This window comes from Martes martes (assembly GCF_963455335.1).
Source record: "Martes martes genome assembly, chromosome: 12".
Lineage (NCBI taxonomy): Eukaryota > Metazoa > Chordata > Mammalia > Carnivora > Mustelidae > Martes > Martes martes.
Window position 1 is genome coordinate 58596954 of NC_137900.1, and position 15129 is coordinate 58612082.

Below are 15129 nucleotides of genomic sequence, written 5' to 3' on the forward strand. Positions count from 1 at the left end.
TCACCTTAACTAACTTATTTACATTATTACATTTGTATTTCTTCAGCTTGTAGTCACTCAAATATTTGCTGAATGAATGTTCATATCCTTGCCCTTTTTTTTTTCTTTTTAATTGGCCATAGCAGATGCTACATTTATGTGTGATAAGCGGTGTAACAAGAAACGGTTGTGTGGACGGCATAAATGTAATGAGATCTGCTGTGTGGTAAGTGGACCTATCATTAGGTACAGTCAGATTGCATTCATCCAGGGGCTGGGCATCTAGAAGCCTCAGCCATCTGGAATGTAGCCCAGATTTAGAAATCACTAGGAGGGGCCCCTGGGCAGCAGTAAGAAAATTGCCCAAAGAGGCCATTTTAGGTCTTAGCCAGGTCAGCCTGTGGCAATATGGGAGAAAGACAGAAAGAAGAAAGACAGAAGGCCTCAGGCTCCAGAACCCAAGATCACCAGATGAGCATACGGTCCTCCACAGGAGATTATGTGCTGTCCCAGCATACAGACTGGGCTGGTCTTAGCAAGTCAGGCTTTGGGTTTCATATACAATATGGATCAGGTCAGTAGGCACAATGAGTAGGGCAGTTTGAAAGGAGCAAGTTTCAGTTATCTGAATAATTGACTTATATGGAACTAAAAAAAGAAAGCACTGCCCAGCAGTGATGTGTTACCATGTTGTGCATGTGTGTTTTGTGTATAAACAAGGTAACACAGTGCCAGTACCAAAGTAGTGCATGTGTACACTCACCTATATATGTATATTGTATGTAATTGTTATTTTTAAAGTTTACATATTGACAAGCTATAAAGAGTGATAAAATTGGACAACGTATCAAGGCTTACTTATAAAACAGTATTTGAAGGCTTAAAGACTTCTTCTCATTGAAAATTTCAAACATATACAAAAGCAGAGAGATTAGTATGAGTCTCACATACCCAACATCCAACTTTAGTAAAGACCAGCTCTTAACTAATCTATTTCATCCACATCCACACCTACTCCCTCTGATTATTTTGAAGCTAATCCCAGACATCATTTCACCGTAAATGTGGAGAGCCTTTTTTATTACTCTTGTTGTTTGTGGAAAATATAAATGGAGATCATTTTACAAACAAATATGAATCTCTTTATAGGATAAGGAGCACAAGTGTCCTTTGATTTGTGGGAGGAAACTCCGTTGTGGCCTTCATAGATGTGAAGAACCTTGTCATCGCGGGAACTGCCAGTCATGCTGGCAAGCCAGTGAGTGTCTTCACTGTATGCTTTATTATAAGAGTTTTCTAGAAGTTCAGGCATAGTATATATATATATATATTTTTTAAGATTTTATTTATTTATTTGACAGACAGAGATCACAAGTAGGCAGAGGGGCATGCAGAGAGAGGAGGAGGCAGGCTCCCAGCTGAGCAGAAAGCCCGATGCAGGGCTCGATCCCAGGACCCTGGGGTCATGACCTGAGCCAAAGGCAGAGGTTTGTTTTTTTTGTTTTTTTTTTAAGATTTTTAAAATTTTTTTAAAATTTATTTGACAGAGAGAGATCACAAGCAGGCAGAGAGCCCGATGCGGGGCTCGATCCCAGGACCCCGAGATCATGACCTGAGCCAAAGCCAGAGGCTTAACCCACTGAGCCACCCAGGCGCCCAAAAGGCAGAGGTTTTAACCCACTGAGCCACCCAGGCACCCCCAGGCATAGTATATTTTGAGGGAGTGATTTACTTAACTTGGTACAGGATACTGAGCTAAGCCTAAGTATCTCAGATATGTTGAGATATTAAAAAAAAGTTATTCTAGGGGCGCCTGGGTGGCTCAGTGGATTAGGCCGCTGCCTTCGGTTCAGGTCGTGATCTCAGGGTCCTGGGATCGAGTTCCACATCGGGCTCTCTGCTCAGCAGGGAGTCTGCTTCCCTCTCTCTCTCTCTCCCTGCATCTCTGCCTACTTGTGATCTCTGTCAGATAAATAAATAAAATCTTTTTAAAAAAAAAAAGTTATTCTAGTGCTGTACTGTCTTCCCTGAATGTACAAAACTTGGGATAGAGCTAAGGATAGCATGGTTGGGATACATGCTAAGATGAGATCTGGTTCATTACTGGGTTACTCTTAAATATCATTGACAGATTCTGTCCTCAATAGTCTTCTTTCTCTATATTGTTAGCAGCTGTTTGGAAACTTGGTTTTAGGACTCATTTGCATTCTTAAAAATTATCAAGGACCCTCACAGGGCACCTGGGTGGCTCAGTCATTGAGCGTCTGCCTTTGGCTCAGGAACAAGCGTGCCCGTTGCCGCCCACCCACCCCCGATCCCCAGCCACGGTTCTTGCTCAGCAGGGAGCCTGCTTCTACCTCTCCCACTCCCCCTGCTTGTGTCCCCTCTCTCTCTGTCTCTCTCTCTGTGTCAAATAAATAAAATCTTTAAAAAAAAAATCAAGGACCCTCAAAGAGCTCTTTTTATGTGATTTATATCTGTTTACCATATTAGAAATTAAAACTGAGAAATTTTTTTTAAGGGTTTTATTTATCCTGCTTCTCATTCTGTCCCTCCCCCCACTCATTCTTTCTTTCTCAAATAAATAAAGTCTTTTTCGTGTCATCCTTGCGCAGGGGCCATGCTAATCTTCTCTGTATCGTTCCAATTTTAGTATATGTGCTGCCAAAGCGAGCACAAATAAAATCTTTTTCAAAATGGTAATATAGGGGCACCTGGGTGGCTCAGTGGGTTAAAGCCTCTGCCTTCGGCTTAGGTCATGATCCCAGGGTCCTGGGATCAAGCCTTACCTCGGGCTCTTCAGCAGGGAGCCTGCTTCCCTTCCTCTCTCTCTGCCTGCCTCTCTGCCTACTTGTGCTCTCTGTCAAAATAAATAAATAAAATCTTTTAAGAAAAGAAAAGAAAAAGATGGTGGGCCAGGAGGCAGCCCTACACAAATATTTAAAAAAAAAAAAAATAAGGTAATATAGGGGGGCGCCTGGGTGGCTCAGTGGGTTAAGCCTCTGCCTTCGGCTCAGGTCATGATCTTAGGGTCCTGAGATCGAGTCCTGCATTGGGCTCCTTGCTCAGTGAGGAGCCTGCTTTCCCCTCTCTCTCTCTGTCTCTTCCTGCCTCTCTACCTACTTGTGATCTCTGTCTGTCAAAAAATAAATAAAATCTTTAAAAAAAAAAAGGTAGTATAGGGACACCTGGGTGGCTCATTCATTTAAGTGTCTGCCTTCAACTCAGGTCATGATCTCAGGGTCCTGGGATCGAGTCCTGCATCGGGCTCCTTGCTCAGTGGGGAGCCTGCTTTTCCCACTGCCTGCAGCTCTCCCTGCTTGTTTCTCTCTCTCTCTCTCTGACAAATAAATAAATAAAAATCATTAAAAGAAAAAAGGTAATATACTCATTGCATTTTAACATAAATGACCCCACTGAGGAGGGAGCCCAGCATGGGTGGGGCTCAGTCCCAGGACCCTAGGATCATGACCTGAGCTGAAGGCAGATGCTTAATCAACTGAGACACCCAGACACCCTTAAGTGACATATTTTTAAAACTTTTTTTTTAAAGATTTTATTTATTTGACAGACAGAGATCATAAGTAGGCAGAGAGGCAGGCAGAGAGAGCGGGGAAGCAGGCTCCCCGCTGAGCAGAGAGACCGATGCGGGGCTCGATCTCAGGACCCTGAGATCATGACCTGAGCCGAAGGCAGAGGCTTAACCCACTGAGCCACCCAGGTGCCCCAAAACTATTTTTTTTTTAACCAGAAGAGCAGATGCTTGATTTAATAAAAGATAGTTGGAGTCTCATATCTGTTTCAACATTAATCTGTTGCAGTATAGAGTTGAAGGAAATGAAATAATCTGGCCTCACATAGATATATAGTGGAAAAAGAAAGTGTAATAAGGGTGAATATTCTTTTTTTTTTTAAATTACACCAAACCTGAGCCTCATTTCAGAAAGGACTTGAGTCAGGGTTTTAGTTTTTGTTCTCTGTCACATTAAAATTCTTTGGTTTTTCTTGTATTTTGAATGGTTCTTTTACCCATGCACAATTTGATAACATCATATATTGATTATTTGGAAATGAATTATTCACTGTGTTATGCAAATTTTTGAATTGGTGAAAAATTTTATGTTACAATATTAAACATTTACATTCATTAATATAACTACCAATCTTACCAGAAAGGTCTTGGGAAAAGTATTAGGAAGTTGTCAAGCTCATAGTGGTAAATACATACTTTCCAAAATTCTGTTTTCACTTGAAAGCTTGAAAGCTTTTTATCACTAGCAACAAAGTTGGCTTTCCTGAAATGATAGGCTCACTTTGGTAATTTTTGATAAAAGTATGCCAAATGCCTAAGGCTAAATAACCATAGCTTGTCAGTCATTCTTTTGAGTAAAAATGGCGTTCTAGCTCACAACTCCAACAAATGCAGTTCTTTAAAACAACCAGGTTATATTTTAGTATGCAACAAAAGTGCTTTATGCAGATTTCCCACTCTGTTTCACAGATAATGGAAAAGACATATATTTAAGAGCTAGGTTGTTTTTTTTTTTTTATTTCTTTACTGCTTCATCAAGGACTTTTTTTTTTTTTAAGATTTTATTTATTTATTTGACACACAGAGAGAGATCACAAGTAGGCAGAGAGGCAGGCAGAGAGACAGGGGGAAGTAGGCTTCCCTGCTGAGCAGAGAGCCTGTTTCGGGACTTGATCCCAGGACTCTGAGATCATGACCTGAGCCGAAGGCAGAGACTTAACCCACTGAGCCACCCAGGTGCCCCATCAAGGACTTTTCTTAAGTGAAACTAGCATTTTTTATTTATTCTAAGTGCTTGGCAGTGAAAAATACCATGATTAAAGTTTGGCACTACTGCCTTGATCTGTGCTAAAGCCATGGCAGTTTTACTAACCATTGCTTTTGCACCATCAATGCAAATGTCAGCATGGTGAAAAGAAAAAAAATCTTAGTCTTATTAGGTGCCCTCTGGGGCACCTGGGTGGCTTAGTCATTAAGCGACTGCCTTCGTCTCAGGTCATGATCCCAGGGTCCTGGGATCAAGCCCAGCATCGGGCTCCTGGCTCCACGGGATGCCTGCTTCTCCCTCTCCCACTACTCCTGCTTGTGTTCTGCTCTTGCTGTCTCTCTCTCTCTGTCAAATAAATTAAATCTTAAAAATAATAATAATAATAGTTTTGGCCTTACGGATTCCCTGAAAGGAGCTCAGGGACCCTTAGGAATCAACAGCACATTTAGAGAACTGCTACATTAAAAGATGGGCTTAGATCAAGATTTCCCAAAATGTCTTTGCTAGAATGCTAGGCCTACTTCATTTTCAAGAAGAGTTGTGCCAGTGTTTTAATAAAAATCACACATGTGTGGTCACCTGGGTGGCTTAGTCGGTTAGGCATCTACCTTCAGCTCAGGTCATGATCTCAGGGTCCTGGGATTGAGCCCCACATCAGAGTCCCTGCTCAGTGGAGAATCTGCCTCTCCCTCTCCCTCTGCTGCTCCCCCTCTCCCTCTGCTGCTCCCCCTACTTGTGTTCCCTCTCTTGTTGTCTCTCTGTCAAATAAATGAAATCTTTTAAAAAAAAATTATCAGCTCACAATTACTTAGCAGGTAAGTAGTAGGTCTAGGACTTGAAGCCAAAGTCTCTTGATTATAGGGCTCTTTCTGCCACATTGTGTAGCCTCTGAAGGGTTTGGTGGAAAAAATACTGACTGGAGAAGAATAGTGGGTTAGGAGTTAGGAGACCTCTTGAGGTGGGCTGCTTGTTGGAACTGTCCAGTGTGAGTCATCATTTTGATTTACCTTGGGAACTCTGCATAACGAACCCGAATACAGCTCTGTGCTTCATTTCAACTTCATACTTCCTTTTTTTTTTTTTTAAAGATTTATTTATTTATTTGACAGAGAGAGAAATCACAAATAGGCAGAGGCAGACAGACAGAGATGGGGAAGCAGGCTCCCTGCTGAGCAGAGAGCCCGATGCAGGCCTCGATCCCAGGACCCTGAGACCATGACCTGAGCCGAAGGCAGAGGCTCAACCCACTGAGCCACCCAGGCGCCCTCAACTTCGTATTTCTAACATGATACATGTTGATTATACCTATAAGAATTTTGTGGCAGGGTGGCACCAGGATGGTTTATTCAGTTAAGCGTCTGCCTTCAGCTCAGGTCGTGATCTTGCGGTCCTGGGATCAAACCCCACATCAGGCTCCCCGCTCAGCAGGGAACCTGCTTCTTCCTCTGCTCCTTTCCACTCACTCTCTCTCTCTCTCTCTCTCTCAAATAAATAAATAAAATCTTTAAATTTAAAAAAAAATTTTTTTTTAATGGCTTCAGTGTCTCTCTGAGGTTTCTATTCAAATGCATATTTTTGTATGTTTGCTAATTATCTGTGGCTTTCATAATCTCTATCCATTTTTCTAACCAAAGGAGTTTGAAAAAAAACCACTATATCTTTAGTAGAAGTCTCCTATTCTCTTAAAAGAGATGGTTTATAGATCTGTTGTCTATAAAATACATGTGAAAGTGTCCTGGGTTACTCATGGACTTAAAGTTTGTTGCAAGTAACATACCTTTCTGCTCCTTTGGCACCAGCTCAACTTTAATAAAATAAAAACCTTTTGTGAAAAAAGCAGTCCCCTAAAAAAAAAAGGCCAAAAATAAAAGTGTGTGTGGTTGGTGTCTGTGTGAATATGTGTGTGCACATCCCAAACTCAGATTGTTTTGTTTCACCCACCTCTCCATCAGGTTTTGATGAACTAACCTGCCACTGTGGTGCATCAGTGATCTACCCACCAGTTCCCTGTGGTACCAGACCCCCTGAGTGTACCCAGACCTGCGCCAGAGTCCATGAATGTGACCATCCAGGTGGGTCCCAGCTCCTTCCTCCGCACCTCACAGCCTCCTCGCAATGTGTCATTTCCAAGGTAGCATGACAGCATGACAGTCTTCACTGCTCTGAGGTCATGTGATTGCCACCCCTTGTTCCCTTTCTCAGGGGCTGCTGCTGTGAAGGTGAGTGTGTGATCTGGGCCATAGCTAGGAATCACAGTGCCCTCCATATCTGTACTCTGTGGATGTCACACACACCCGAAAAGCTGGGAGAATCTCCAGCTGGTCTTACCTTTCGGGGACTTTTCTTCTTTTCTTGTTGCCTCCAATTTGGATGTTTATTTCAAGGTTGAGCATCTTTTTGCAAAATTGAAAGCTACTTGTTTGTTGTTGCCGTTGTTATGGAATTAATGTGTTTATTGTGTAAAAAGAAAGAGAGTGAGATAAAGTCAATAAAGTCAGAAGATTGGAATTAAGCAATCTATTATCCTATTTTACAGGAATTACACCTTACTATATACTAGTATTTTTCAGTGCTTTTTTCCCATGGGCAAAAATATATATTTGCATTTTTTTTCCTTTGCATAAAATTCCTACTGAATTTGTTTTAACTAGATTTTCCCCTCTTACTGTATTTTGAATCTCTTTTCTTACCAATGAATATTTTTCTACAATATAGGTTTTTTTCAAGATTTTATTTATTTGAGAGGGCGCGCATGAGTAGGTGGGGCAGAGGGAGTGGGAGAATTTTTTTTTTTTTTTTTTAAGATTTTATTCATCCACCTGACAGACAGAGATCACAAGTAGGCAGAGAGGCAGGCAGAGAGAGAGGAGGAAGCAGGCTCCCCGCCAAGCCAAGAGCCTGATGGCGGGGCTTGATCCCCGGACCCTGGGACCATGACCTGAGCCGAAGGCAGAGGCCTTAATCCACTGAGCCACCCAGGCACCCCGGAGAGGGAGAATCTTAAGCGGACTCCCTGCTTAGGTGTGGAGCCCGATGCGATGCAGGAATCAGTCTCAACCCAGAACCAAGAGTTGACTCTCAGCCAACTGTGCCATCTAGGTGCCCTCTACAGTATAGATTTTTAATAGTTAAGGGAGTGCGCTGTTACATGGAGGGGCCATAACTTAGTCTTATGTTGCTGGACAATTAAGTTGTTTCCAAATCTTCTCTCATAAACTGCTGGAGATACCAGGCCTGTAGCTACTTAACTTCATCCATTTTCTGTCCAGTCTAGTTACTGGCTTTCCTCTGGGACCATATTGGGCTCATCATTTCATTTTACCAAGTCCCAGAGGCAAATCTGAAATAACTCCAGTCATCAGATTCCATATGAATCAGGCTGACAAATAGGCAACCAGTTCTCAGTTTTTTAAGTTAATAGAGTAAAATAGAATTTTAAGTGAATTCCTCATGAAGTAAAAAGTCCCTCTTTTCCTGGGGACCTTAGGATGGCCCTCCCAGCTTAGTCTGCAAGCCTGTACTTCACTGTTCACACCAGCATGAATTAAGTGCCCAAGCCAGTACTTACCCACTTCCTCCTTTACACTCACTTGCAGATGATACAGATGAAGTCCACATCCTGATGGTTAATGTCCATAGTGAGAACTTAACCATTTATGAGATGTGTTGTTTTAGCCTGCATTTGTTCAACATTCATTTAACTGGTCTTTGAGTGTTGTATGTCCAACATGGCATCAGACACAGAGGTTCAGAGGAAGAAAAAAGTAGCCGATGACCTAGAAATTCTTACTTTCTTCCCAAGAGGAAGAGGGTGGTAGTTACATGCCCATGACACAACCATTACATGAAAATGGACCAGGTAATATGGTAGCAAACCATCTGCAAAAGATCTCAGACATCAGGGAGTATAAGAGAGCTCAAGGTCAGGTATGGTCAGCCAAGGAAAGCTTTGTTGTAGGAGATGAGTTCAGGTGAACTCTTTTTTTTTTTTTTAAGATTTTATTTATTTATTTGACAGAGAGAACACAAGTAAGCAGAGAGGCAGGCAGAGGGAGAGAGAGAAGCAGGCTCTCCGCTGAGCAGGGAGCCCAACATGGGGCTCGATCACAGGACCTAGGATCATGACCATGAGCCACCCAGGCGCCCCCAGATGAACTGTCTCTTACAGGCAGCAAGGAAATTGAGAGAAATTGGGAGCATGTCAGATGGAATGAGTAGTAAAGATAGCTAAGCAAAAGTGAGCAATTGCCATGTAAGGTAGGGCCAAAAGAATGATTGAGTAGAATGGACAGACCAGAGGCTGTGCCGAAGGAGATGAGTGGAGAAACTGCCTCCCTCTCTGCTTCTCTGTTCATGTGTCTGTCCTGCCTCAGTGGAGGTTTCTTTTTCTCACTCGTGCTCATCCTTCAACACTTTAAAGCACCTACTTTTTACTCTCCTATTTTCCATTTTGAAAAGTACTCCCAGGGGCACCTGGGTGGCTCAGTCGGTCAAGCATCTGCCTTCAGCTCAGGTTATGATCCCAGGATCCTGGGATTGAGCCCCACATCAGGCTTTTTTTCCTCTGCCCCTCCCCCTCCGCTCTAATGCTGTCTGTCTCTCTCTCTCAAATAAATAAATAAATAAATAAAATCCTTAATAAAATAAAATAAAAAGTACTCCCAGCTTCTAAACTTTAAAGTTCCATGTTATATATCATTATAACATATATACTAGTTTACGTGGCTTTATTATTTTTTTAAAGATTTATTTATTTGAGAGAAAGAGAAAGAGTGCGTGTACAGCCAGGGTTGGAGGGGAGGGACGGACTCTCCACTGAGCAGGGAGCCTGATGTGGGCCTCAATCCCAGGACCCTGAGATCATGACCTGAGCCAAAGTCAGATGCTAACCATTTGAGCCACTGAGGTGCCCCAGTTTATGTGGCTTTATTTGAACATTATTCTAAAATAAAATTCCTAATTTCCTTTCTCTTTTAACAGTGTATCATTCTTGTCATAGTGAAGAGAAGTGTCCCCCTTGTACTTTCCTAACTCAGAAATGGTGCATGGGAAAACACGAGGTAAGTTTTCTCTCTCAAGTGTTTATTGTTCCAGCTAGAGATTTATGATTGAATTATTTTTGGAATTGTTAGTCTTATTGTTTCTCAAAGTAAAAATACACTCCACCCAGGAAGTAGAGTTTTGCTTTTGCCACTTTTTTCTTTATTTTTTAAAATTAAGTTATAATTTGCATAAAATAAAATTTATCTACCACCACGCTGTGGCTAAATGCTGGTTGAAGAAATAGAAGAATCCAGGACCCCTAGGTGGCTCAGTTGAGCGTCCAGTTCTTGGTTTCAATTCAGGTCATGATCTCTTAGGGTCATGAGATCGAGCCCTGCATCAGGCTCCTCGCTCAGCATAGAGTCCAATTCTCTCTCTCTCTCTCTCCCCCCCGCCAACTGCCCCTACCCTCGCTTGCATGCTCTTGCTCTCTCCGTCTCTCTCCCTAAAATAAACAAATCTAAAAGAAATGAAGATTTACTCCTTTAAGTGTTCAGGTCCTTGAATTTTGACAAAAACTTTAATATAGTCATGGAATTGCCACCACAGTCAAGATGTAGAATAGTTCATTCACCCCCAAATATTCCTTCATGTCTCTGTAGTTATTTTGCTCTCTGTCTCCAGGCCCTGGCAGCCAGTGATCTGTCTGTCCCAGTAGTTTTGCCTTTTCCAGAATGTCACATAAATGAAATCATACAGTGGGTAGTATTTTGAGCCTCTTTGCTATCATTTTTACTCTGGTTGCAATTAAGTGAAAGTCAGTGGCCTTGAGAACGTGGGCAGTGTTCAGAGACAACTTTTAGGTTAACTAGCATGGAAGAGGTTGCTAGCCTGGGTAAAGGTGTTACAGGTGAGAGCACCCCAAGAGTGGAGGTGATCTCTCCACCAGCTGCCACTGTTCCTTCCTCTATGCCCTGTGCAGCTTCCTGTCCTGGCCACTGGATCAAAACACCTTCCTCCAGGTTCATCTACGCCTCTGCAATGCCACTACTATGAAGGACTTTCATCCTCATTCTCAACTTGTAAGCTTATTTGGCACCATTGACTATAGACCCTTGGAAGCACTTTTTAAAAATTTCTTATTTTAAAAAATGCATATTCACTGTAGACAATTAAGAATATACAGTTCTGCAGTCCAGAAAGAAATACTCTTAACATTCTTATGCCTAGATTATCAGGCATATGTAACACACACTTTCTCATACGCTATTAAGTTCATACTGTTTTTATGGGGTGTCTAGGTGGCTCGTGCACTCAAGTGTCCAACTCTTGATCTCAGCTCAGGTTTTGATCTCAGGGTTGTGAGTTCCAAGACCCATGCCCACCAAGGAGCCTACGGTGTTTTTTTTTTAAGATTATATTTATTTATTTGACAGAGAGAGAGGGAGAGATCACAAGTAGGCAGAGAGACAGGCAGAGAGAGAGAGAGGAGGAAGCAGGCTCCCTGCTGAGCAGAGAGCCCCAATTCGGGGCTCTATTCCAGGACCCTGGGATCATGACCTGAGCCAAAGGCAGATGCTTAACCCACTGAGCCACCCAGGCACCGCTATTTGTAACCTTTTTACTTCATAACATGTTAGTCAACATTTTTGGAAACTCTTAATATCTATGACAACATGCTTTCAGTATCTTTATCATGATGGACATATTTTCTCCCCTTATTTCCTGTGAGTGGTTCTCAAGTCATAGTCCTTATAAATCTTATAGTCCCTATAAATCTCTATAAATCTCACTTCCTTTGAGAGTACCCATTCTAAGACATCCATGTATTATCTTTGTGTTGATGGCTCATTTGGACTTCATGTGACAAATATTTATTGCATACCTACTAAGTGCTAGGTATAACAGGCCTGATTCAAGTGATTCAGAAGAGAACAAGATAGGTGTGACTCCTGCCCTTGTAAAGCCTTCTCTGTGGGTCAGGAAGCAGGCGTTTAAACAGTCAATTATAAGTGCAATGGCAGGGGAAGTACAAAGTACTGAGCAGGATGGAAGGATCCCACACCCAGGGAAGGTGTTTATAGAGGAAGTAACCTCCTAAAGGATAATGAAAAGGTAGGCAAGTAATGAGGGGAGGGGACAACAGAGGATATAGCGTGTGCAAAAATTACCTCTAGACCCTGGCAGTAATGTAAGTAGGTTTTTAGTAATTGGGAACTACAGTCTACCAAAATACTTCTAAAATGGTTCTAAAGCAATTAGAAGCATGTATGTCCTAGACTTTGGATGCCTCTTCAAGAGTAAAAGGTATGTGTTACTAGAGTCAAAATATGTTCCTCATTTTGAGGGTTCTCAAAAGAATTTGAGTGAATATATAAGAGGAAGCTTTGGTCCCACAGAAATAAAATTCCAGCATCTTTTTCCTGGAGGAAGGAATCCTGGGAGATTTAAAAAATGAGTTTGGGGTTTCATGGCGTGTTGCCCCTTAATTTTTTAAATGACAAAGCTGCTTAAAGCTATGGAGACCATGAGTCAGGAGATGTGAGGAGAGTTGATGATGTATTTGTATAAAATGGTCCTGCCAGCATTCTTGAAACCTTGGGTCAAGGGTGTCCCCAACCCTCAGAGTTCATGTGTCAGCTCAGTGCCCTAGCTGTTTGCACAGGGTTGCAGGGGCATTGGGGGGATGGGGGTAGGCAGGGATCATCTGATCCTCTCAGTTGGTCATAGCATTTTCAGATACTCCCTAGTTACCTGGTGTCATGTACTTGTTACCCACCCTGGGAAGTGTATGTCTTAAGTCACACTTGGTTTCTAGCACAAATTCTTTTGGATCATAACAAGTATTATTAAATAAGGTTTAGATTTGTTTATTTTCAAGCTAAACTTTCAAACTTTGAATATCAGCCTAATTTTTTTCAGATAAAAGTAACTTTTTGAAAATTCAGAAATGTTTAAATACGAAGTTAAAACTCATCTCAAATCCCACATGGAGATAAGAATCTGGCTACTTCTGTTTCTTCTAGTTACGAAGCAACATCCCCTGTCACCTGGCTGATATCTCTTGCGGATTACCCTGCAGTGCCACGCTACCATGTGGGATGCACAAGTGTCAGAGACTTTGTCACAAAGGAGAGTGTCTTGTGGATGAGGCCTGCAAGCAGCCCTGCACCACCCCCAGAGCTGACTGTGGCCACCCGTGTATGGCACCCTGCCACCCCAGCTCACCCTGCCCCATGACTGCTTGTAAAGCCAAGGTGCGTATTTCTGGCTCCAGATAGGGCATTGACTGTGCTTCTAGGGCTGCTAGTGAGTCCAGAACTGCTTGCAGAGGCACCTGGGCCCACATTCTTTTTTTTTTAAACCTTCTGGTGACTTTTTTTTTTTTTTTTTTTTTAAGATTTTATTTACTTGACAGAGAGAGAGAGATCACAAATAGGCAGAGAGGCAGGCAGAGAGAGAGAAGGGAAGCAGGTTCTCCACTGAGCAGAGCCTGACATGGGGCTCGATCCCAGGACCCTGAGACCATGACCCGAGGCAAAGGCAGAGGCTTAACCCACTGAGCCACCCAAACGCTGGGCCCACATTCTAATCAGAAGTCACTGGTTGCAAGGAACGGCAAGTTAAATTAGCAACAGGAAGGTGGAGTAAATTACACAGATTTCTGTGCCCAGCTTGAAATGGCCTTTTAGTTCAGGAGGTACCCACTGGCACTTGACCTGCTCTCTCTCCCTTAGAGCAGATTCTGAATAGAGACTCAGATTGCCTGCTCTGTTTATTCAACAAATATATAAGTGTTTTGTGCAAGATGTTTTGCTAGGTGCTGGAGCTATACCAGTAAACAGGAAACACAAGCTCGCTTCCGTTAGTTGGGACAGATACTGCCTACTTACTCAGATAATGAATTATGACTGTGGTGAACAAGAAATTGCACCTTTGTAGAGGGTGCTGTAAGAACATGGGAGTGGGCAATTTAGTCTGTTCTGAGGGATCTAAGCAAGGCTTCCCTGAGGAGATGAAAGCAGACAGATGAGGTGGACTTGATTAGGCTTTGGATGGTCCTTGCCAGGTTCAGTGGTGAAAACCTCATTCTAGGCCTGCCCCTTCAGGTAGGGTTAAGGCCAGCAGTAATTCCCAGAAAGAGTCACCATAGAGTGAACGGTTCCCTCCTAGCATGTCAATCACCATATCAGTTTGCATGCGTCATTAGCTTCCTCCATCCTGAAGGGTAGACACTCATTGTATCCTCTACCATGGTTTGATTTGAGAGAAGCTTTAAAAGTGAGACCTGCCAGGTGTTTGGGTGGCTCAGTTGGCTAAGCAACTGCCTTTAGCTCAGGTCATGATCCCAGAGTCCTGGGATCAAGTTCCACATCAGGCTCCCAGCTCCATGGAGAGCCTGCTTCTCCCTCTGACCTTCTCCCCTCTCACACTCTCTCTCACTGTCTCTCTCTCAAATAAATAAATAAAATATTTTAAAAAAAATAAGAGTGAAACCTGCCTATTCCTATGGTTTCCATGTGCTAAAAGTCCCTCCATGTTAATCTTATTGCAGATAGAGCTGCAGTGTGAATGTGGGCGAAGAAAAGAGATGATGATTTGTTCCGAAGCTTCCAGTACTTATCAAAGGTTAGTGCTACTTAAATGTTAACTAACAGTGGTGGATCTCAGTTTACAGAAGGTACATATGTGTATACATGTGTTTATTGTCGAGTCCTTGGAACTTTTGTCAAGTTTGGAAAGTTTTTTCTTTTTTTTTAGAAAGAGCTTGTGCAAGGGCTCCTGGTTAGCTCAGTCGGTTAAGCGTCCGACTCTTGGTTTCAGCTCAGATCATGATTTCGTGGTCATGGGATAGAGCCCTGAGTCAGGCTCTGTACTCAGCGTGGAGTCTGCTTCAGATTCTCTCTCCTTCTCCCTCCCACTTATGTGCTCCTTAGCTCTCTCTCTCAAATAAATAAATATTTTTTTAATAGGAAAGAAAGTTTGTGCACAAGCTGGGGGGTGGGAGGGCTGGAGGGAGATAATCTTTTTTTTTTTTTTTTTTAAGATTTTATTTATTTATTTGACAGAGAGAGAGTGAGAGATCACAAGCAGGCAGGCAGAGAGGGGGAAGCAGGGGCTTAGTGCGGGGCTTAGTCCCAGGACCCTGAGATCATGACCTGAGCTGAAGGCAGAGGCTTAACCCTCTGAGCCACCCAGGCACCCCAGGGAGAGAGAATCTGAAGCAGACTCGCCACTGAGTGCAGAGCCCAACACAGGGCTCAATCCCATGACCCTGAGATCACACCTGAGCCGAAATCAAGAATCAGATGCTTAACTGACTGAGCCACTCGGGTGCCCTCTGAAAAGTTTTTTAAAATAAATTTTT

General features: G+C 42.7%; 1 protein-coding gene across 3 annotated transcripts in view; it reads left to right on the plus strand.

The window, feature by feature from the left end:
- The window catches only part of NFX1 (nuclear transcription factor, X-box binding 1), an 83474-nt gene that overhangs the window by 53407 nt on the left and 14938 nt on the right, over positions 1-15129 (plus strand). For 2 of the 3 annotated variants that reach the window (XM_080820535.1, XM_080820533.1), the window contains exons 12-17: positions 126-205; positions 1129-1237; positions 6731-6850; positions 9759-9838; positions 12788-13018; positions 14317-14390. In XM_080820535.1, coding sequence (XP_080676661.1) covers positions 126-205; positions 1129-1237; positions 6731-6850; positions 9759-9838; positions 12788-13018; positions 14317-14390 — 694 coding nt within the window. Of the gene's footprint in view, positions 1-122; positions 206-1128; positions 1238-6730; positions 6851-9758; positions 9839-12787; positions 13019-14316; positions 14391-15129 lie in introns of all 3 variants that reach the window. The other variant, XM_080820534.1, reaches the window with a different exon arrangement.